This window comes from Hydra vulgaris, chromosome 06 (assembly GCF_038396675.1).
Source record: "Hydra vulgaris chromosome 06, alternate assembly HydraT2T_AEP".
Classification (NCBI taxonomy): domain Eukaryota; kingdom Metazoa; phylum Cnidaria; class Hydrozoa; order Anthoathecata; family Hydridae; genus Hydra; species Hydra vulgaris.
In genome coordinates, this window is record NC_088925.1 from 49,532,829 (window position 1) to 49,558,916 (window position 26,088).

The 26,088-nt window shown below is 28.7% G+C and overlaps 1 protein-coding gene and 1 long non-coding RNA gene across 2 annotated transcripts; one reads left to right on the forward strand and one right to left on the reverse strand.

Annotated features, from left to right (window-relative positions):
- Positions 1-7,875: 7,875 nt before the first annotated feature.
- On the reverse strand, positions 7,876-21,720 carry LOC100208400 (uncharacterized). Its single transcript, XM_065800382.1, has 2 exons — positions 21,227-21,720; positions 7,876-8,651 (listed from the first exon to the last, which is right to left on the reverse strand). Exons 1-2 carry the CDS (start codon positions 21,579-21,581, stop codon positions 7,972-7,974), a joined length of 1,035 nt encoding a protein of 344 aa, XP_065656454.1. The 5' UTR covers positions 21,582-21,720; the 3' UTR covers positions 7,876-7,971.
- Positions 9,483-19,446, forward strand: LOC136081939 (uncharacterized). Its single transcript, XR_010639255.1, has 2 exons — positions 9,483-9,588; positions 19,250-19,446. It is a non-coding gene; the product is annotated as an uncharacterized LOC136081939 (long non-coding RNA).
- Positions 21,721-26,088: the final 4,368 nt, after the last annotated feature.

Below are 26,088 nucleotides of genomic sequence, written 5' to 3' on the forward strand. Positions count from 1 at the left end.
GTTCTTTGCACAATTCTAGAGTTGCATGATAAATTTTTGTTGACTTTGCTCTTGCTTCTATGAAATAATTTCTCTCAGGATGGTGACTGTCAAGTGTGCACATATTTTCACAATAAAATCATTGTTCTTTAAAATTAAAAAAACTTGTTCTGATCGAGTTGAACGTTTTCTTTCTATAGGAGTTTCCATTGATGCTTGTGATCTTTTAACTGATTTTGATTGGTTTTCTAATTTAGTTCGACACGATGAGTGAATATAAACCTTTTTTCCTACTTCTTGTTTTTTATACAGCTCATAAACCATAACATTCAAATCCAACTTTAAAGCACATTTAATTATTTTTTCAAGAGTTTCTTGGTTGACAGCATCTCTTCCAAATCTTGCCCCCACTTGGCTCAACAAATCTCCTTCTAATTTCATTTTGCCACACAATACACATATAGAGGATTCATTTTTTAAGTCCATAATTTTTAAGTTTTGAAATTAATCTAAGAGCGTTGACAAATCAAACTTTTTGCAATTGAAACTATTAAAATATTAAAATATTTTGAATTATTTGTATTATTATTTGCAAGATTAGATATTTTGTATTAAAGCCTAAAAATAACAAATCATTACATGATTATATAAACACAAAGATTAGTAATTTACTAAAAAGTTTTGGATTGTAATTGCCAAAATCAAACGATTATATTTCGAATGCATAAAGAATACTACATTCTAATAATTTTAGAATTTGAAATGTAGAACTACAACTTTTTAATACTTCTGTTCATTTTTACTTTTATGTTTACATTTATATTTGATAAAAATAAACAAAAAAATAAAATAAGGTCCTCTGGGGAACCGTGGCCTCAACGGCTCCGGCAGCCATGATTCTAGTATCAAAAATAGCAGTATACTCAAAACTTTTATATCATTTAATATAAGAATTATTATAGTTACAGTGCAACTTGTTGTATAGCATGTTTAAAATTTATTAGCAAAATTTAAAATTTCGTATTTTACCCCTAATCATAGTGATGTCATAACTTTTTTACTCCAAAATAAAAAATAAAAAAACAACTTCTCAATTTAAAGAGGAAAGAATAAGCTTTCCAACGATATATAACATGTCTTTATAATGTTTTTTGTTTAGGTCGACCCTTTTTTCAGTGAAATTCTACAGGACTATTATACATAAATGATTGGTATCAATTTCACGAGATTTAAAATGGGAAACTCAAATTAAATCAGCAGTAGCTAAAGAAAATAGTAAACTGAGTCTATTGTCAAAAGTATTTAAATACAAAACCAAATCATCTTTCAAACAACTGTACATAAGCATGTCAGACCGTACCTTGAGTAAGTATGTCAGACCTTGATTATGCAAATTGAGTTTGGTCACCTCATATGGAGAAAGATATAAATATTCTTGAAAACATACAAAGGCGAGCAACAAAATTAATATCAGAAATACAATATCTTTCATATGTTTTTCATATGTTTATGCTTGTTAAAAACTAAACAACTTTATCAAAAAGAAGAAAAAGAGGGGATTTGAATACAATTTTTTAATTGCTACAAAAATATAGAAAAAATGGAATGGCAAGTTCATCCTAAAAAGCGAAAATGGAATGGCAAGGAATACGCTATTACTGATACCTGTTTCAAAAATGATCTTCGTAAAAGTTTTTTAACAAATCGAATGTTAAATTTATGGAACAAACTGCCTACTTCAGTTGTTAAATCGCAGTCCATTAATGATTTCAATGCAAAAATAGACAAGCTATGTTTTGCAAACAATTTATAGGTTATAGTATATAGTGATATAGTAATAAAATATGTAGTGAATTTGTTTTGTGAAATTTTTTAAAACCTGTTATTGAGTCTACCATAGGGTTGATTTGGCGTTGACCCTCAACACAAAAGTATATTATTATTGTTAATATAAATATTATCGTTATCATTGCTATTATTAGTATTAATAATAACCAAGCATACACTTCTTTAATTTACGTGCAAAATAACTGCCTATTTTAAAGAAGTTTGTTTTTAATTTAGAGTGTTTATTTATTTTAATTGAGCATTTAATACTATTATTAATTAAAATAAGCAAATGTTAAAAAAGCTAATGTTATACTTTTTAAAGATAAAACCTTGTTACTCTTCAACAGAATTGTTAGTCCTTGGCCTTGGCCATACCTTAAGACCACAAATTAAGGCCTTGGGCTTGGCCTTGGCCTCGAAATTTTTGGCCTAGACATTAATTGTTTTGGCTTTGGTCTTCATAAAAAAATATATAAAATTAAAGAACTAAAAGTTTTCATTTTTATCTTACGTAATTAATTACGTAATTACGTAATTAGTCATTCTTTATTTTACGTAATTACTTTATTAACGTAAGGCAAAAAAACAAGTCTTTGGTCTTAAAAATGTTTGCGTAGGCCTTAGCTTTGAAACACTAATTCTTGGCGGTGGCCTTGTAAAATGTGGCCTTGACCTTGTTCTTTGGCCTTGTAACTTTTAGCCTTGGTCTTGGCCTTGGCCTTGCTACTTCTGGACTTGTTAACAGCTCTGCTCTTCAATGTTATGTCAATAACCGTTTGTTTACAATAAAAATTCGGTATCAAATCTATTAATGAGCACTAGCCTCATCTCATTTTGACCCTCATGAACGAATTTTAATACGCGGAGTTTCATAAAAAATTCTCAAGGTTTTGTTTTTTTAGTGAAATTTTTTTATTTTGGATAAATATTTATTATTCTTTTAAAGTTTAAATTTTTTACATTTTTTGAGTTTTTATGGGCATTTTCAAACAACTGGCGCAAATAGAAATTTACAAACCATTAACTGCATAACAACGTCATTACAAATAATGGAAGGTTTTTTATCTATATCGGTTGTGCGCATTTTTATTACTATTTTGTTAACCGGTGGTATATTAAAAACGCACAAATTCGTTATGAAATTAAAAAAAAACGTGGTTTTTAAACACAATAGTGTTAAGGCCCGATACACAGCAGTTAGAAATTTAGATGCTTTTTATCTCATACAGTTCACCCATTTCAAGCCCGGGCTATTTAAAACGTGTTTATACAAAATTGCTAAGTTTCCTGAACGACCATTATTCTTGTTAACCTCCTGCCATTATGTCAGTGAGCTTTATACAGCCGTAGCCGTAAATAAAACTGTTAAGTTGGAGAATAAACTATTTATATCAAAAAACCATAAGAGGTTAAAAAATAGTAAGGTAAAGATAAAACTGCTTCACTTTAAAATACATTTTTGCAAAAACAAAATGCTTAAGTTTCTAATTTTAAAATTATTTACATTTAGACTTTTTAGAAGTGCAGAGATAATTGTGAACTTGCGGGAAAAAAATGATACCATTAGGTAAAAATTAACAAATATGGAGCTGTTTCACACGCTTTGAATTTTATGAAATTCAAGTTGCATTTCTCTAAAATCAGCCATGCTTTTATTCAGAGTGATAAAATACTCAAAGAGATCAATAGAATGGCTGACTAAATTTGTCTCTCTAGGGAATTGTTGTTTTTGACCTGCAACTTTTCTGAGCCTGAATCAACATTTTTAAAGTAAAACTTAATTTCGTAAGTTTTGATATTTTAGTCTTATTATTTAAGAATAGTTTATGTCATAAAGTAACAATTTGCTTAAAAACAATGGCTTGCAAAATGGCTTAAAATCAGATGTAAAATACAAAGAAAATAACTCTAAACCAATATTTTTTTTCTAACGACAGACTTTTCTTTAAATCAGTAGAAATATAATAAAAATGAAATCAAATTTTTATGTATATAAATATTTATTTCACATTTGCAGCGTTTAAACGCTGAATTCTGAAGCAAATTTGCTTTAGAAACAAGAGATCTGTGGCAGTGATGGATCCTGCATTTTTTGGTGTTTGAGATAGCTATAGCTAACATGGAGCAGTATCCAAACATTTGTATGTTTATACTTCTGCCAAATAAAGATTTTAAAAAGTTGCAATAATTGGAGGCTGCAAACAAAAACCCTTAAATTTTATTCACTCTGCCCCAAACGTGAGAGCAACAAGTTGATGAAATAATTTTTTTGCTATTCAAAACTAAATTTATATTAATCGATAAATTTTAAGTATTCTTTTTCAATCTCTAAGCGTTCAAAAATTATGACCATAAAAAGTTTGTAACCCCCTCAAATTGAGGGGGTTTAAGTTTTATATTGTCTCAATTTGTGAATTCTGAGAGATAATACTATAAAACTTAAAATTTATCGTTGAATATAAAGTTAATTATGAAAAGCGAAAAAATTATTTTACCAACTTGTTGCTCTCACATTTAGGGCAGGGGGGATGAAATTTTAGGGCTTTTTTTGTTCCCACCCTCCAATCATCGCAATATATTGCAAAGTATCATTATTTGTCATTAGTATAAACATACAAATGTTTTGAGTTTGTGCCATGTCTGTTAGCTATCTCAAACAACAAAAAATGCTGGATCCTTCATTGATCTGTGGTTCGATGCCTACTCTAGGCTTTTTTTCAACATTAGGCAAGTGTAAACTTCCAAGTTAAATGTTTTTCTGCGGTGCTCTGTGACGCAACCATTAGGTCTTCTTGGAGCACCTAAAATAAACACATAAAAAATGTGTAAATTGATTTTTGAATCACGTTGATACGTTTTGATCTATTTTGTTTTTTGCAACAAAAGATCGAAAGTTTTTTACGCAATCTTTTAAAAAAACTTTTTTGGATTTGTTTGATCCAAGACTCCAGTAGCAGTACTTTTAAAAAAAGTATCATATCAAAATCAGATAAAAATCATAAGGTTTGTTGTATGACTGGAAAAAAGCCTAAAGATCAATAAAAAATTACTTTAGAGTAGCCAAAGTGTTAATTTATCTATCGAAATCAATGAAAGATAGGAAAACATATTTTTTAAATTAATAAGCACCGTGTTTTTTTTTTGGTATAAGAACACATTAAGAAAATATTGTTGAACAAATTAACTGGATTTGACATCAGAATCTATTAGCGCCAATGCTTGAATATTGCCCTAAATTTAGTCAAAAATCATAAAAAGCGTAACTTCAAACAAGCGGCACAAATACTTCTATCAAGAAAAAATAAAAAGTAAAAATATTTTTCATATAAATATGACCTCTACGCCACTCATTAGCCATTCCGCATATCTATTTTTTGTTATATATATATATATATATATATATATATATATATATATATATATATATATATATATATATATATATATATATATATATATATATATATATATATATATATATATTTAACTTATTTTAAAAAGGTTTACATAGTTTTATCATTATTTAAATTTAAATTGAATTATAAGTTAATATCATGGCTATCAGAGGCTGTATTAATTCAAAGATATGTTTTGTTATGTCTGCGGCTATCTAACAGCCAAATCTCATCGGAAAACGTTTACACCATTTCTAAAAAAAGCGTATGAATAATATTTTGATTCAAAAGTAGATTTGGATAAGGCTTGGACACCAAATATCTCAGCAAGTGCATGCAACTTGCGTGGTTGGATATGAAAAGCAAAAAAGAACAATCATTTTTCGTTTGGTGTTCTAATGATATGACGGGAGTCTCGCAACCTTACTACGGATTGTTATTTCTGTTCTGTAAATATTGCTGGATTTTCATATAAAACTCAATTGTCTGTTAAATATCCTGATGTGGCATCAGTTTTAAAGCCAATACCTCATAATCCTACCACTTTGCTAATACCTACGGCACCTACTGAATATAATATCAATGTAGAAATTTTAGACGAATTTCAAATTGCGTCTTCTGTCAGTAGCTTAGACTCTGATTACAACGAGCATGACGAAAACGTCCATTTAGTTAATAATGCGCAACTTTGCGATCTTGTGCGAGACTTGCTGAGTTACTTGGATCTCGACTTCAAGAATTTAATTTATTGGCACCAGGTACAACAATTTCTAAATTTTGAAACCGTCACAAAGAATTGGTAATGTTTTTTTCAGTTTATGAGAATATATGTTATTGCACGGATATTGAAAATCTTATATAAAACCTTGGCATTGATCTTAATATAGAATCGTGGAGATTATTTATTGATTCATCAAAGAGCAGTTTAAAAACAATATTGCTTCACAACGGAAATATATATGCCTCTGTAACGATTGCATATTCTGCCAATCTAAAAGAAACATACGATACAATATCGCTGCTATTAAATAAAACTGATTATAGTAAATATAACTGGAGAATATGTAGTGATTTAAAAGTAAGTACAATTCTCATGGGAATGCAAACAGGCTACACAAAGTATTGTTGCTTTATATGAGACAGTAGAGATAGAAAGCAACATTATATAAAGAAGGATTAGCCAATCAGAGATAGAATGCAGCCAGGAAATAAAAGTGTCCTTCGATTGCCATTAATTAAACGAGATAAATTAATTATGCCACCACTTCATATAAAACAAGGACTCATGAAAAATTTTGTTAAGGCGCTACACAATGACTCAAAGTCGTATATATACTTACGTAACAAACTTCCTGAATTGAGTGACGCTAAGGTGAGAGAAGGTATATTTATAGGTCCTCAAATAAAATTTTTTTTTACTGACATCCACTTTGAAAATTTACTTAGAGGAATTGAAAAAAATGCATGGCTGGCATTTAAATTCATTGTTGCTAATTTTCTCGGAAATAACAAGTCTGTAAGTTTTGAAGATGTGGTTAACAATTGCATAATGCCTATAGAGATATGGGATGCAACATGTCCCTCAAAATTGATCTCCTTGACTCGCATCTTAATTTCTTTCCAGAAAACCTTGGTAAGCGACGAACATGGTGAACGCTTTCATCAAGATACAATGGTAATGGAGTCGCGTTATCAAGGTCGTTGGAGTGCAAAAATGTTAGCGGATTACTGCTGGACACTTCAATGCAATTTGCCGAACGTTCGGAAAATCGCGTTGAAGTGTCCAGCAGTAATCCGCTAACATTTAACGAACTAAATCTAACGAACGCGTTCGTTACAAGCGTAAATCCTAAACCAAAAAATTTAAACCAGACAATATTTATTAATATTAAACTTTATTTTTAATATAAAAAAATTGTGTTTTTATTTTTCTTTAATCGAATTTAAAAATTAAAACAAAATTAATATATAGTACAATTATAGTTAAAACAACATTTTTAGGATTTAATTAGCTACGTTTTAAATTTATGATCACGAAGTTAAATAAATTATTTAAAACAATTATAATATTTTACTTACTTATAAAAAACAAAACATAATATTAAAATAATGATATATTAATAACTTAAATTGCTTAAAATTATATTAACTAATACATGTAAATCATTATAGTAATATGTCACTATAAAGATTTCCATGTATTATATTATTTTACAATTGATTTAACACGCATAAATGCATTATGCCCTATATTTCAAAAACTGAGGGTGATAGAAAGAAATGGTTTGCATATTTGAAATCAGCATATTTAATTTGTCTCTAAAAACCACCTAATTAACAAGATTTTCACAAAAAATTTTTATTTGTTTATCAGTGTTATTGACGTTTGTAATTAAACGTTTATAAAATAAAAAACAAAATTATATTTTTTATATTGTAATATTATTTGTGCGTCTGCGCTTTGAAAATTGTGTTGTATGCACTGCGATAACCGTAAAATGTCTAATAAATAGCGGTTTAACAATTTGTGTAACGTACCTAAACATATAATTTTTTAGAAAATGCCGCCAACAAAATTTGGTTAAAAGTGGAAAATTAATTATCATGGTAACAAACTTTTATAGCTTACATTTTTTTTTTCTTTTCTAAATAATACAAAAAAACTATTAAATTATTTACAGTTATGATTTTTCTCATCTCAAATTACAACAAACTTTTCATCAACGGAAAAAATGTCGATCAGGTTATTATTGTTAGTCAAAAGGTTTCAATACAAAACTTCGGAACCAATGTCTTCACGACCTTTAAACTCCGTGTGAGTTATACTCCAAACAGGATTTGTATGACAAGGTTTTGGTTCAAATTTAACGTGTGGGTAGAACCATCTCCAATCAAACTCTTTACTATATTTACACACTGTGTCAAACGGAGGTATACTTATTCTGTTATTTATATTCAGCCTAACTTTATTAATGCTTTTACTTAAAATCCAGTACTTAAGCATTTGCGATGGATAAGCCCCATGCAATGCTAAATAGTTTTGGCAAATATTCGGTGTCATATATTTATCTTCTGTATAGGCAGTTGCCGCATGTATTACACGATCGTTGTCCATAAAATATGTAATGTTTATTTTACTATCTCTAATCCACATAGCAACTGCTTGATCCCCAAAAGGATGACATTGTAACGTGGAATTTAATTTAGAAAGAGCTTCGTCTATTATATCTCGAGATAACAACATCCACCCTTCATCAACTCTAACAACGTGGTCACGACAATGTATATACCCCCAATATAGACCTCGTTTTGGTCGGCTAGGCAGTTCAAGTAAAAGACTTTCAAGGCATAAAAAATAGTCGTCATCTATACGTAGGAAATAGTTGAAACTGTATTCACTAAACCAATTAAGCATCCACACTAAACGTAAGCCAAAATTATGTCCTCCTAAAACAAATTTTAAAGGTATATATATATATTAAAACACGCACACAAACAAAAACACACACACATATATATTTGTATATACATATATGTATATACAATTTTTTTATATTACTAAGCCAGCTCATTTTTTTCTTCATTTCCGTTGTATATTGAGTAACTATTTTTCATAGTATAGACCAACAAATTTTTTCAAACTGTTTTTATTGAAACTTGCTTAAGATTAATTGGCGTAATTATTGATTTGTTTTAGAGGGTTTTATTGAACTATTTTAAAAGAAAAAAGATAAATCAACATCTGTGTGTATTAAACACCACTTTGATTTAATTTTAAACTGATTAAGCGAAATTTTCTTCTCGGCAACAATGTTTACAACAAAAATAGGCTGCAATTCTGAATTGAATAAGAACTCAGTTTTAAATAAGATTTAGGTACAACAAAGTTGTTTATGGAAAATCTCGTAGAATACCTATGGGGTATTTCTTCAAAATAAGTTTTAAAACTTTTTGGAGAGAGCGCGTATTTTGTTTTATACATAAACTGTAGAGCTAGATGGATGTTAAGTTTGAGAATATTCAAGGCAACAAGTCTACACAAAAAAGGATAACAAGGAACAGCTTTACCCGCTCCAAATACAATTCTAACAGCATGTTTTTGCTTGATATACAGTTTTTGTTGTTTGTTGTTGTTATTTAGGTGCCCCAAGAAGACCTAGCGGTCTTGTCACAGAGCACCGCAGAGGCGCATTTAATCAGAAAGTTCACGCTTCCTTCCTTACCGTGACGAAAAAAAATGTCCAGAGCTCGTTTCGAACCTTGATTTCCTGATTTTTTGAGCAAGCGCTCTACGCCATGGTCGCACGCAGTCTAACCACTACGCCATGGTCGCATGCAGCTTTCATTACTTATTGTGATTTGTACTTGCCCATACGATATTGTTGTAAGTTAGATAATTATGTATAAAAGAAAAATATAAATTTTTTACAGACCTAAAATTTAAAAACTTCATTTTGTCTTTTAATGCTTTACCTAAGGCTTTTTTTAATTTGTCTTGTAACTTTATAAAAAAGTTGTACCATACATTTTAAAAATACTTATTCAATACTATTTTAATATTTTTGTCACTTATGTCACTTATGGAAATCTTCCTTAAACTCGTGATGGAAATCTTCCTTGAACTCATGATACCACTTTTAAATTATATATATACATTTTTTTTTACAAAAAAGTCTGTTGATTTGAGCAAGGGAACAAAAATCCTCTAAAAAGGTCTTAAATACTTTTTTTAATTATTTACCTAATATTTTACACAAAACGAGTAATCCCAACAGTTAAATTTAATATTTAAATGGTAAAAAGTAATTTTTTTTTTTAATGATTCCAAGACAATTTTCAATGAAAGCACGCTGAAGCTTATTAGGTGTTGATTAGGCAATTGTTATCTTTTTTTTATTCCACTCATGTAGATATTATTTGTAGATGGAATTTAAAGAATCTATGTTTTTAAAAAAGTTAAAAAACACATTTACTTACCGTTCAAAATATGTTTTATGTTCAAATACTTACTCGCATTCACTTTTACAAGCTATCTATTTGTGCACATTCTTAGAAAGCATGAGCAAAGCTGCTTTAAAATCAAAATACATACTCGCTACTAATACTTACAATTAGATTAATATTATTAAGTTTTAGGTATCAAAATATGGGTATTCACCAAAGAACTACGCTGTAACTTAAATTTTATGACAAAATAAAATATTTAAAATATTTAAAAAAGGTTTCACTCGCAGCAGTGTGAATGAACTGTTAAATAAATTGTTTCTGTATTTAAAACCTAAAATTATCAAACTTATAATGACTAATAGTGCAAATTTGTTGCTTTCTAGTTTTTAATATACTTTTTCTAAGTAAAATTTTAATTAGTATATTATTACCCATCATTTTTTAACAAAGTCAAAGTAGGGGAAGGTGGGGTACAGTGGATTAAGGGGCACAGTGAATAAGTTCTCACTGAAATGATTCTCAAAAATTAGGATTTTTTTCATCACGATAAATCATTTTCTATGCTCATATAATAGCCATCTTTATTTACAGTTGTTACCTCATAATATTTTACTACCGGTTTTTTGTAGGTAATTTTTATCTTTAGCTAACCAAAGTAAATGTTCTAAACTTCCTTATGTTTTTTATGGAGATATTGGCTAAAATTCTATTCAGATTAATAATATTTATGCTTCTTTTTAGTATTTTTACTTTTTTTAGCTTTTCCTTTAATAACACTCATGCCCCAAGAAATTAAACTTGAACTTAATTTGTTATGGTGGGGCACAGTGAATTGGGGAACAGTGAATCTGTTGATTGTGCCCCATTAATACTCTTAAAGCATTTTAAACAAAAAAATTACATGAAAGTAAATTTATTAGTTACTATCTTTTTTATTTTATTTTTTAACAAATTTTGAATATAAGAATATAATAGATAAATCTATACTTAGAGGAGGTTTTTTTAATTTCATGAAGTAGCAAAAAAGTATTACTTCATTATGGCTTTATAATATTTTATGTGTATTATTATTCTGAAAAAATAGTTTAACAAAATATTCCACTCATAATTTCATTACGTAGTGAAGGCCTCCAGGATACATTATGGAGTTACTCGCACTCAGTTAAAAAGATTAGTTAATGATTTTGCTGACCACAAGAGAAAAATTAGTCCGCAAATGTTGCAGAATTTTTAAAAATCTGGAAGAAATACTTAAAAAATATAATTTAGTTCTAATGACATCTGGTGATGAGACTAGTTGGTGTACTGTATAAAAAGTAGGGAGTATAAAGTTAAAATTGTAAAAAAGATAAGCAAGTAGGAAAAATTACTTCAGCAGAGAGGAGTATTCTAGTAACAATGCTTGCTGCAGTAAATGCTATAGGAATCGCAATTCCTCCAATTATGGTGTTATCTGTTGGTTTATGTTGCTGTAGGTCCAGCATAATGTTGTTAGCAATAGCTCCATTTTGGAGTTAACTCAACCATTATGGTCTTATGGTGCATTTTACTGACTTAATGGTATACGGTGCTCTACCTGAATCAGTCTGGACAGTAGTTTTTATTTATTTGTGAAACACCTTTTACATCAAAACTTTATTACACCAACACTTTATTACATCAACACATTACTACGTCAACACTTTATTACATCAACACTTTATTATATCAACACTTTATTACATCAACACTTTATTGCATCAACACTTTACTACATCAACACTTTATTACATCAACATTTTATTGCAGCAACACTTTATTACATCAAAAAAACGTTCAAGTGAGCAACCTTATTGATTTTGGACTATCATGAGGTACACCTTTCTATTAAGACATATTTCACATTTCTATTTCTAATTGATCTAGCAAAAGAAAAAAGGATTGTCATGTTGACATTGCCACCTCACTGCAGCCACAACCTACAACTTTTAGATAGAACTTTTTATGGACTATTTAAATCCTTTAATAATCATTTGGCAAATTCTTTTATGATGAACAATCAAGATATACCCATAACAATTTATGTCATTTCAAGCTTGGTTGGTATTGCGTTTCCTTTAGCATTTACGTCTAAAAATATGTAGATTTTTCAATTTAACCAAGTAATTTTTAGCGGTTTTTTTAGCTTTCTCAGCTCTTATGTCACTGGTCGTCCAATAGAACAATCCAATGTTAATTTCAAAGTTTAAAATCAAAAAAGTAACTTGATTAAGTAAAAGAGTAATTTGAACTTCCAAATTTGAAGAATTTTTAATGCCAGGATCTTCATCCACAAAATTGCCTCCTGAGGAAATAACCCCTTTCCCAAAAGCACTAGCAAGAAAGCCAGAGGTGGAAAAAAAAAAGTAATTTTAACAGATACTTCTGCAAAAAAAGGACTTTACCAAACAGAAAGTTTTTTAAGAAAAATAAGACTAAACATAATTTCAAAAAACAATTGCAACCAAAAAAGCTTGTAAAAAGTTACCTTGTGTAAGTTCATCTAACGAGGCAGGTGATTCAACTTTTTTAAGTCGTGACTTTACAGATCGTGAAATAGATGGCATGAGGGGCTTCACAAATGAGACCTTGTTTCAAAACCAAAACCAATTGATTCCCAGTGATTAGTCAAATTTACTACTAAAAAACTTTTTTTAAACTTATTAAAAGTTATATTTGTGGGTAAACTTATTAGCATTAAGCACAGTGAAGACATAGGAGAGAATTTTTTTGAGATAACATTTTTGTACAAAAAACAGCCTTCATTTTTCATTATTCTTTCAACAGTTGATCATATTTCTGAAGTTTTACGTCTAGATATTTTGGAAAAATACCAAGACCACTAATACGTGGAAGAACTGCTAGAATTTCTTGTCATTTTATCTTTTCTATGGACTTAACAACTTATGATGATGCACTCAAAAATTAATTTTTTCTTTTAAAAAAAAATTATTACTTTCAAAACGCCTATTTTTCAGTTTTGTACTAATATAATTATCAAAAGTTTGCCAAGAATATAGTGTATAGTGTCTTTACTCCTTCAGCCTCAAGATTATTTTGGTACTCCCCTATTCACTACCATTAACTCACAGCTCTGTTCATTGACTCACTATGTCCCGGGTAGTGATTCAATATACCACAGTACTGGGGTAGAGTGAATAACTCCCTAGGGCATTGAGTTTAAACTTTTATTTGAGCCGTTAAATAACAAAGATTTGAGTTTTAGTGATTTCTTATCGTGAAGTACATATATTTCAATCTTTTCGTCTTAAAAAGATAAAGTTCATATTTTAACTTTAGCTTAGTTTAAAAATAAATAAATCCTATTCACTGTGCCCTAACTTCGCCAATCCAAGTCATATGGCAAAGAAATAACTGTTGAAAAATATAAACTGTTGGCCATATTAAGAAAAGACTAAGTGACTATAGCAATGTTGTTTTTTGTTGAAAAGTATGAAATGAAATATACTCAGTGACAGAAAAAAGTTAAAAGGTGCAAGCAGATTAACGAATAAAGTTGTAAACCAAACTTAACATTAACATGGAATGTTTATTTTGCAGAATATTGTTGTTATGAATGAAGAAATTCAATTAACCAGCGTTTTTTATAGCAGCGACATAAGTAATCCAATTGAACACTATTAATTCTGTTTTTAATTCAAAAAAATCTGGCGCTTATCGCAGACTGGCTTACTAATCAAAATATTTACAAATTAACATTAAAAATACTGATAACCAAAGCTTATTCTTCTGTAAATTGAAAGTTTTTATTATTTTTATTTAATTTAAAAAAGCAAAATTTTTTTCTAAATCATTTTATAATTACTTTATATATAACACTTCAATAAATTTTATGATGTTGCAAAAGAATTACGATCTGTAAAATACCCAAAACGGAAACTTTTTTATTTTCATTAATTTATTTAAACTATTTTTTTTTTTTTTAGTTACTCTTTTTGTTTTATAACATCTTACAATTGTCATTTTTTTAATGAATTTCATTATAGTATCTTATATGATTTAGAAGCGTTTCTGATGGAGCTTGATTATAAGGCTAATTTATGCCTTTTTCTTGCTCCAGTCATTTTTATATATTTTAATAATTAAGCACATTGTAAACATTTTTGAGCGCCAAAATAAACTAAATTAAACTAAAAAAGTTTTAATTTTATACCAATCAATTTAATCAATTGATTTAATTAACTTTTATCAGTTGATGTGAGTATATTCTTTGATACATGTATGAAAATGCAAATTTGTCAGTTAAAAATCAAAATTGTAATTTAGAAAATTTAAAATTAGGCTCAGTTGGCCATCAAACTTGACACCTTTAATAAACTGTAGTATTGCTATCGAAAGTTTCAAACAAATTTTATATATATGGGGGCCTTTTTTCTATGTAATATATGAGGGCCTTCTTTCTATGTAATATATGGGGGCCTTTTTTCTATATAATAGAATTCAAAGCTTTTTTGTTCTTTTGTGTTTGTTCGTGTAAAGATTCAGATATTTTGATCGACTGAATTTTAAACATACTGTGTTTTTGATCATCTTTTGATCAAATAATTCTTTGATCAAATTAAATGACTACGTCGTTCCGGCATATACTTTATAGTTTTTATACTTTTTAGGGAAAATAAAATTTAAAACTTAAGAATGAGTTTTCTTTGAATTAAAAGAGTGCCAGCGCATGCCAAAGTACTTAGTCAAAGTATGGACATTCCGTTGTATTTATTGCCATGTATGTGCACTCTGTTGCAGCAATGGCTTACATTAGTTAATGTAGGTATACTTCAATGCACCTATGGAACAAAATATGTTAAAAACATTTACAGGCTAGTCGGTTGAATTGAAAATCACCTGTCATATGTTGAAAAGAAAATTTTTCAAAAATGAAACCTGAAAATTAGACTTTTTTAAATTTATGTATCTATATATCTATAAATCTATTTATTATATATCTATGTTTTTAATAATAAGCTCAGAGCTACGAGTCAAAATAAAAAGATGTTTGAAAAAGAAACTTTTTTTACATTTTGTCCACAAAATGTTTTATTATGCTTTGTTAGTAATAACAACAACGTCTGTATGTTGGGTTAAGCCTGTAATTTCCTTAAGTTCCATAAACTTGTAAATAGGTTTGACATTTATTTAGAGCGGTTATAACTATCAGATTATAGAGCTAGTAGAACGCTTTTAAATGGCGCCGCTTTTAAATGGCGCCGCTTTTAAATAGCGCCGCTTTTGGATAGAACTTGTAGAACACCTTATTGGAACGCTTTTAAATTGCTCCAATTTTAGATAGAGCTAGCAGAACTACTTTATGGAAAGTTTTATAATGGCACAAATTTTTTATAAAGTTTTTAGAAAAAGAATATTTTAAAAATCAAATATTAAATATTGGAACCAGAGGCAGAGCCGGAACCAGCTTTCTTTGGTCTTTGAGATAGCTAACTTCCAGACATGGAGCAAACTCCAAACATTTATATGTTTATACTTATGTCAAATAAGATTCTTTGCAAAAAATTGCGATGATTGGAGGCTGGGAACAAAAAAGCCCCAAAATTTGTGCTCCCTCTGCCCCAAACGTGAGAGCAACAAGTTGATGAAACATTTTTTGTACTGCTTTTAACTAGACTTATATTCATCGATAAATTTTAAATTTCATAGTAAAATATTGTAGCTTTCAAAAATTATGACCATATAGAGTTTAAACCCCACTCAATTTGAGTGGGGTTTAAACTTTATATGGTCATCGCAATTTTTTGCAAAGGTTTGAAATTATTTCAAAATAAGGTTTGAAATAAGTGAGGTTACAATAGCTGCATTAGTAGCAGCTGTATTACAATATAACTGATACAACTATAAACAATCGAACCTTAAAAGACAGTATTTACAAAGAATAACAGAAAAAAAAATTTCTACATAAAAAAAATCACTACATTTCTGAATAAATTATGTTTAACAAGTCGAATGGGCAAGAAGTTTCTCTTCGAAGTTTGAAGTATGAATTTGTTTCATGTGAAACGATTCTTCAGTTAGTTCATTTTTTTGTCACGTCACATGAATGTTTCTTCAAAAAATGGAAGCAGGCACTCTTGATCTGTTCACACAGTTTTTGATATTCTTACAAAAAAGAGAATTTAGCAAAGATTACATGAATTGCTATGAAACGAGCAGTAAGTCCACCAATCACAGAATTAAGAATGTGATAAAAAACCAATCTTCAAAATGTTTCCTTCTCTCCTGATTCTATTTTTGTTGATTCCGTGTAATATTCATCATCTTCAATTCGCTTCCGACCAAAACCTTTGCGTTTCACTTTTAGGTGAATTGGAAATTCACCATAGAGCCTTTTTTGCAATATTTCCCAGCAGAGAAGATTGTACACACGGTTTGAACAGTTTCAAAAAAAGTCTCGGCATCTCTACAGCTTGAGGAAGCATTCTGTCCACAAAAATTTAATGAGTGACAACCACAGTGTGAGAATTTAAACAATGAGTTCTTATTTTGTAGGATTGCTTGAACACCCTTGGATTATCCTGACATGTTGGCTCTATCGTCACAGCCTTGGCCAAAGCAGTTTGTAATACAAAACTTTTTTTAAACTTTTACAAAGTTTACAGAATTAATCCTGCAATATCATATCCAGTCTTCTTGACACAATCTGCTAAGATCAAAAACCGCCCTTTAATTGAAAATATTACAGATTCTTCTTCATGTAATGCATGCGATCGTTAAGTTTGGAACGATGAAAAGTTCACAAAAATTATAAAATAATTAAACTAATGCCAAAACTTAAAAATTTAATTTAAAAAATGCTTTTTATTAACATTTACACTAATCGACGGCATCAACTTCTGCACAGTGTCTTTGGCAATTTTTTTCCTACTAATGTCCATACTTATGCCTTAATACTAATGTCCACTCTTTAGCTGACTTTTATTTCCAATCTTTAGCTTAATGTTTTGTCACTCTTAAACAAATATCCTATGTCAATTCCCCAAAATTTCTCAATAGGACAGAATTGTGGGCAGTTTAGGGGATTCAAGCTTGTTGATATGAATTTTATGTTTTTCGAATTGTACCACTCTGCGGTCTACTTAGAATAATGACAAGAAACAAGATCAGGCCAAAACCAACAGAGGACATTGTAATTTTGATAAAATGGCAAAAGTCTAGCTTGCAAGCATTCCTTGATGTAAAAATCCGAGTTTATAGTTGACAATATGACGAAAGCTCAAGATCTAAAACCGCAGCTACATATTGCTTGCCACAAGAGAAGTTTTTACTACATTTATCAAATAGTTTATACTTGAACTTGTTGCTGACACACCCACGAATAATTAAAGTGTAAAATTTTGGACCTGGGAGCTGTTTGAAGTCACATTTGAGATACGTTTCGTCATCTTTCGACGATCATTTCATCATTTCGTTTTACTAGATTCAGATGCTTTAGCGATTGAAAGTTACAATGCAAAAAGATTTTGTGGATAGTTGTAAGGGTTGACGATACAGGTTTTGAAATGGAGGGGCACAATCGTGAACTTTTACAAAAAGTCCTCTATATCTAGAACTTTCTTTAAAATAATAAAAAAAGGTCCTTTAGAAAAAAAGTGTGTGTGTGTGTAGGGAGGGGGCCCCCTTGGTGTTGTCAGCTCTGGTTGTGTAGATTTTTTTTTCATTTTTCTAATTGTTTTGATAAAATTTTTATTAAAATAAATATTTTGACTTGTTTGTTGATGTTTTTAATTAACACTATCATTACTTAATGTAAATACGCAAAAAATTTTAAAATGTGTCACAAGTTTTAAAACGAATTCATCGTTTCAAATTTAACGATCGCTTTACATATCAAATAACAAACGTAGTTTGCTCAGTTTGACTCACATTAGGAGGAGCATCAACCATAATTTAAAAACACCTTGCAGACTTGCATTCTTCTATAATTTGCCTGCAAACCTCAGCTGCACCAAGTCCAATGAACTCATTTTGTGAGCAATTTGGCACGTAATGCGTCTAAAGCTGTTGACCATTGTCTTATAATTAATTTTTATCACATGTTCCTTGACAATTGGGTTATAATACGAAATCATTTAAGGTAATCCTAAAAGTTTTCATTATGAGAATCTCCAATTAGGTCAGGTTTTTCACAAAAATAACCTATGTACATCAAGAAATAGAATCACACCCAAAATTCGTTCCAGAATATTTCTCCAGGTGGCTGCTTCATTAAGGAATTTGTAAAATTACTTAATGAAGCAGCCACCTGGAGAAATATTCACAAAATCTTCAATTGGATGATCAGAATTCATTTGAAGTTACAATTTAGCCCACTGAATGTAGCATTGTCTAAGGGCTTTTGAATGTTCATGCTCAGGAATTCAACTGATTAGATTCTTACAATTGATAACATATCCTCATCCTCCAATCATTGCAAGGGTTAAAGTCAAGTGTGGAACTTAATTTTCCGGGTTAAAATAATCGACATGGAAAACAAAACACTGCTGTCTTTGCTGGGCTAAATACAAGCCATTAGACGAGTTCCTTTTTTTTTAGTTAAATGTATATTTATTTTGTCAATGAACAAATAATTTTACAATGTAAAAAATAAAATATATTCTTTAAATTCTGACAGGAGCAAACAGAATACAATACATCTTATTACCTTGCTTTTTTAATAGCACAGATGACGGCACGGGGGGACCAGGGGCATGTACCCCCTCCACTTTTTATGTAAAGAATTTGTTTGTTTTTTTAAAAAATATCTAGATATGGAGGACTTTTTATAGGGATTGACGATTGTGCCCCTCCACTTTAAAATCCGTGTTGCCAGCCATGGGTAGTAAAATAGTTTACTTTATTTACACGTTTAAATTGATAAAATATTATAAAATATATAAGTATAAAGTTAGTTCTTACATATTTAAGAGTTAAACATACACATAAATATGAGTAAATTTATAACAAAACGAGTTAAAATTACAAAAAAGTATTTTGTTGGTTAGATTTTACAAATGGTATTTCACGGTTTTTTTAAATGCTTTAATTGTTGTTATAAATTTTATGTCTTTATTTAGGATCGAGTTCTACAGACGTGGACCTCGAAAAATAATTGAGTAGTCCGATTTTTTTAATTTTGTTGACGGAATGTAAAAATTGTTAATGAAATGTCTTGTTAAGTATCTGTGATTAATTAAAGAGAAATGTGGCTAAAAATATGATGAAAGCATGTTATTGAGAAGTTTAAACATAAACAATAAATTTTGATAAATAATTAGTTCAAACACATTTAAAGTATTAGTTTTTTTTAGTAAAGACTTGGCGGATGCATATCTATTTATATTAAAAATTAGCCTAGTTGCTTGCTTTGGTTTGCTATAAATTTTTTTAATGAAGGCGACTGATTATTTGCCCAAGCTAAATTGCATTAACTAATATAGCTAAGGATAAATAAAAAATATAAACTTTTTTGGAGCATATTATGCAAAAGGTGTCTCGTTTTGAACATGATACTCAAAGTTGAAAAAACTTTATTTTCTATTAATTTGATATGATTTTTCCAATTTAAATGTTCATCAAATAATATGTATAAAACTTTCATTTAATGGAGTTTTTTCATTCTAATGTTGTTTATAAATAAATCTAAAGTTTAAGAGGGTAAGATATCAGATTTTGAGGGTTTTTTGAACAAAATGTATTTTGTCTTATCATTATTTAAGGAAAGTTTATTAGCTTTAAACTAGTTGTTGAGATTTACTAGTTCAGTGTTAACAGTAGAAAAAACAAATTTTAAGTTGTTACTAGAAAAGAAAATATTAGTATGAATCGCAAAAAAAATAAAATTTAGGAATTTAAAGGACAAATGAATATTATTTATATATTTGAGAAATAGCAGGGATCAAGTATTGAGTCTTGGGAACACCACAACTAATAATTCCTAACTGTGTACTGGTTAAGTCATACGAAACACATTGTTTACGAATCTGAAGATAAGACAGAAGCCATTTTAAATTTGAATTCTAAATTCCGAAGTTTTGCAGTTTATAGAGAAGGATTTTATGAATTTTTTTTATTTTTATTTTCATTAAGATGCCCCAAGAAGTCCTTACGGTTTTATCACAGAGCACCGTGGATGAGCATTTAATTGGAAGTTCACGCCTCCTTCCTAACCGATGTCGCAAAACTTGCCCAGAAGTGGGGTTTGAACCACGGATCCCTTGTTTCTGAGGTAAGTGCTCTACCACTGCTCTACGGCTGCTCAAAAGAGCATTTGACATTCTACTTTCTAAAATAGACATTGAAAATATGTAATTTTCATTTTTTTTTGCCATACCAAGCGGTAAGAGAATGAGACTAATCCTGACAAACCTTTTTAGCTGAGCGGAGAAAAAGTTTTCAGTTTTGTCACCAATGTTAAATGACTGCAACAACGCTTATTTGGTCAACCACTGTTGAGAAGAAGCTTACCCGGGTGACTTACCCTCTGCACGGCCCTGTTTGGAATAGATGGGGAAAAGAATACAATAAAAAAATTAAGGAAACATCATCGCTTTTGTTAAATAAAAGCAATGATGTTTTCATTAGCCTTAATTAAAACTGGTTTAAAAATGGTTTAAATAAATCAAAATTAAAAAAAAGGATGCATTTTAAACTTTTATTGTCTTAATATAATAAAAAAATCAACTAAAGTAAGTAAAAATTATCAATTTTTACACATATCAGTTTTTCAATTTTATTTCATCTAGAATCTTCTCACAGAATTACATAAAAACATTAATTTACTAAAAGATTTGTTAGCAAACAGTATTTATTGTTTATGGCAATATTTTACTTTTTTTTAAATAATTTCATTATATTATTTTTTTTATTTGCAATCCTTTATCTTGTAGTTTGTTCAAAAAACAGTGTTCAATCCGGATCAAATTAATTAGTTATTTTTTTAATGTGTCTATATTCTTCTTGATCCTCATCTAATAAAATATGAAGAGTCAACAGAGCATTTGGATCCTCTTCTGGTCCTCTAAATAAAACTTTAAAAACATACTTTTACTTACCTTTGAATGGCATAAACACAATATCTCCGTATTTTTCAATTTCTGTTTTTATTTTCAACTTAGTGTTGTTACTTTCATTTTCAGGAGAATCTGTAAAAAACCTGCAGTAGACTAAAGCTTCATTTTCCTTGCAAGTTTTTAACCACGTAAAACGAATAGCGCTTCTTCTATTAAACTCGTTTAATTTGCTTAATATACCTATGACCAAAACAAAACCGTTTTGCATTTGGTTATTATTGGTTTTCTCGAAATTAAACATGTAGCGAGAATGAAAAAAAGTTGTTCCATAAAATATTGAAAAACCAAAAGCTACGCTCAAAAGCTGCCATTTTAGTCGTCGAAGGACAAATTGCATATTAGATTATAATAAAATAAATAAATCGCGAATAAATAACGAATGATTTTATTTAAAAAAAAACATATAAAAATAACTTTAAACTTTTCCAAAATCCTTTAATTTATAAATTAAAATCAAAAATACAAAAAAACAAAACTAACATGTAACAAATACTTTCTTGATTATTAAAGTTTAGTTGTCCTAACAAAATATTTTTCTTATTTCTTTAGTTGCATAGCAACATTTATTTATGTTTTGAAAGCTCTATATTAAGCAGGAACGTTTTAAACAAACATTCATTAACGTAACTATATATATATATATATATTTTTTTTACTATGTAATTACTCATTAATTATGCAAATATTACTTTGGGGTAGTACCCTCAAAAGTAAACTAAAACGACTTTATTGTCAACAGAAGCACATTGTACGTCTTATAAATTACGAAAACCATTTTACTTACTCAAGGCCTCTCTTATTTTATATAAATATTCTTTACATACCGTAAAATCGCCTAAGTTCGGTCACTTAAGCTTTGAACATTTATTTATTACGCATAAATAAAAAAATTTCAATTTTTTTTCCTGAAACATACAGAAAATTATATTTATAATTGATTTTGTAAAAATAAAAAAATTAAAAATAAAAACTAGTATTCAGTATTTAATTTAAAATGAAAACATCTACTTTGACCGAACTTTTAATACCATCTCATAAGTTCGGCCGCTATATAAATACTAATAACGTATCACAAACTTAACGTCACAAATAATGAAAACTAATTTTTAAATGTTGTTTTAGAGTGAAATTATGATATAAATTCAGGTAATACCAGTTACTAAGGAGGGCGTCACCCCGGTCTCAAAAAAAATCTTTTGGGGCACCAAAGAAAACAAGAAGGAGCACATAAAAAAGGGGTTTTTTAAATATAAGTAGTAGTATTTTTAATTTTTATTGTAATTAGTCAACTATTTTATTACTTTAGCCATTATCACATTTGCTACGCCGCAGCAAATAAAATTTAAAATATATTTTTCAATTAATTTAAAAAGGTTTTTTCAATTAATAAAAAAACATTTCTTTGCTTTAAATGAGCTTTGTATGTTTATTGGCAATTCTTGCACGTATCGTTGACCATAGTAGAACAGCAAGATCCACACAACCAATCGTCACAGGATTCGTAACGCATCCATAATTGTCGTTGAGTTGTAATTTTCTCTCCAAAAAAATGTCACAAGCTTGATATTTTTTAGAACTCAAAGAACTGTCAGTTAGTTTTGAAATTATGAACAATTTTTTTATTCAAATAAAATACGGTTGTGTGTATCCATTATAAAACTGTCAAAATTTACAGGTAAAGTTACCGGTAAATTTTACATTCGCAACACTTATCAACATTTCACAATATTACTGCTAATTGTCTCCTTCGATATTTATCCGTGAATGACCGAAGTTAGAATTTCAAAATTTCACTAATTTTTATAAAAAAAGTAGTTAATTCTCAAAAATTAATAATTATTTTTTTAAATATAATTAATTTGGTGATTCTTAATTATACTAAGATTAAATTTGATCGTTTATTTTAATAATTTGCTTATTTTAGATTTTAATAGTATGCATTTTTTCAAATTGTTGTTTTGCTAAAGAATTATTTCAGCAGGTTGCATATAAACATTATTATTTTTTTTATAGATTCATATTTACGAACTAATTACAGATTTTATTTGATAAAAAAAAGTTTGTAAAATTTGGGTTATGCATGCTTTTTTTTATATTTTATCTAAAATTATCGGAGTTACATGGTGACCGAACTTAGGCGATTTTACGGTATATCAATTAAATGTTTTTAATGCTCTATGCTTTATTTTTAAATGCAAAATCAACTTATCTCCAACTTTTTTTCTTGATCTATATTTTTTTAGAGGGTAATAATAAAAATTAAAGTTCTTTAAGAAATTATAGTTTTATTAGACAACCTATTTCCCAAACCTTTGATTAATTCTGCGTTTCCTTTTTTGGAGTTTTTTTTATAGAGCTGTAAAGTTTTAAAATATTTAATTTATCAAATGAATTGAGTTTTTGTTTCTTCAAAAGAAAACTAAAAAAAATAATTTTTTAATTGAAAATATTCTTACAGACTTTTAAATATATTTATATACTTTTAAATTATATTTATATACTTTAAAAAAATAATAATTTGCTACATTTTTTGGTAAGTATTTCAAATAACAAATAACTCCGTCACAATTTAAAACAAAATTACTCAATAAATCGAAAAAAAGCTGAACTCCTTACCAAAGGATTTCAAAAAAAGATACTTGCACACTCTATAAAAAAACGCAGAAATAACCTCAAGGTGGCCCTATAATCTTAAGGTGGCCCTATACCATCAAACTTGTTTTACTAATGCTCAAACTTAAATTAATTTTGACTGAATATAATAGGATGCCCAGATATAAAAAAAGAGAAAAAAAGTAAATGAAATAAAAAAAACTTTTACGGGCTTGATAAAGCATGTTTAGTTTATTGAATAATTGGAATATTTTGGACCCAAAATATCCCAATTACTGTTCCCTTTATAACTTTTAAACCATTATTACTCATTGAATAAAATTTTAGAAAAAGTTTTGTTTTACTATGAAGAGCAATTTGCTAAAACTAACTAAATTAAAACCAATAAAATATATTGAACAGTTTATATTTCAAAGATAAAGACAATTTATATCGAAAAATGGCTATAAGTACGTGTGTTTCAAGACCAAAATTTCAAAATAAATCTTATTTTAATATAGGTTGTTGATCAATCCTAAAAAAATAACTTAGGAAATTAGGTTCAATTGTAAAATCTAAGAAGTTTTATTCTGGAAACGGTGACTAAAAACAAAAATTTAATCGAAAACTGAGAAAAACGAAAATTAAAAACTAAATAGAAAATAACAAGCATAATCACACAAAAACAGTCAATATGCTCCAGTCCTATAAAATTCACAGTCATTTGTGTTTGCTGGTTCATCAATGAAACTTTTCTTTTAGCTCTTAAAATTTTCCTTTGATTTAACTTCTTCTTTTTAATGGTGAACTTGACTTCTTGTTTTTTTATTCTACATAAGTCTCGTTTTGAAACATTTATGCAAAATGAAGCTCCAGGATTAATATTTAAAAATTTAAATCATTATTTAGCCCATAAAACAATCTTTTTTTTTTTAGTTATGTTATTTTGAGTGCCCCAAGAAGACCTAACAGACTTGTCACAGAGCACCGCGGAAGTGCATTTAACTAGGAAGTTCACGCCTCCTTCCTTACCGTGATACAAAAATATGTCCAGAGTTCGTTTAAAACCTGGATCTCCTGCTTCTAAAACAAGTGCTCTAATCACTGTACCACGGCCGCTTAAATTATCAATGTACAAAACATAAATAGTAATTTTGAGAATCATATGAAAACATATTGTAAAAGAGTTGAGAATAAATTAACTCTCATTAAAATAAATAATTGGTGAAGAAACACCAATTTTAATTATTATTTAACTAAAATATTGACTTTTAGGGCATCGAGACCAAATTATTTTGTTAAGTGACTCATTGACATTCTGGGTCATTGCATCCAAGCATTCAATTAATAAAATTGGTTTTAAAATATCTCTCATAACAGTCGGCAATGACACTTTAGGTTAGATTTAGATTTTATAGAAAAATAAGTTTTTTATAAATGCCGTTGTTAGGGGCGTAATTACGAAAAACATTTTCAGCACCTTAGAATTAAAAATACACCAACTTATGGTCTAAATTTAGTCAAAATTAGTAAAATATATTACACTAGTATAAATTTTGCATAAAGTTATGTAAAGAAAAACAACGAATTTTTCAATTTAATGGTTTAGGACCACCTTAAGGGTATTTTACAAACCCTACCTTTTAGAGTATATCACATATCCTACCATTTAAGGTAAATCACAATACCCCTAAAGGTACCAATTTACATCACATATGACCATAACCATATTTGGTAACATTTATTAACTTAATAGTATTTTTTTTCTGTTTATATTGTTTCAGGGGTATATATTCTAATATGTGATAAACCTTAAAGATAGATTTTTATTGTATAAACGCAATTTAAAAAGGTCAGTTTCTATTTTTAAATGTCCTATATTATGCAGTATATTTTTCACTAAAAAAAGGTATGAGTTAAACCTTTTTTTTCCCGTTCTTCCGATTCGTCATTGCTCTTGCTATTATTAGAAACCTAATTACAAGTACTCATAAAATCTACCAGTAAAAATACTAGTAGATCACTCTTAAAATCTTAGCAAAGTTTTAAAATGAAGTTCTCGGCGCAATACGTATATGTAAATATATGGCGCAAGAATTTGAAAACTTTTTGTGAAAAAAAAAATACTATTTATACCATTCTTAAATACTACTTATGTTTTTTTTTCCCCCTTACAATCATTGTCATTGCACTACCATGTTTGTTAAGAACTTTGCGAATTTTCTGATTTTTTTAACGTTTTGAAAACTCTC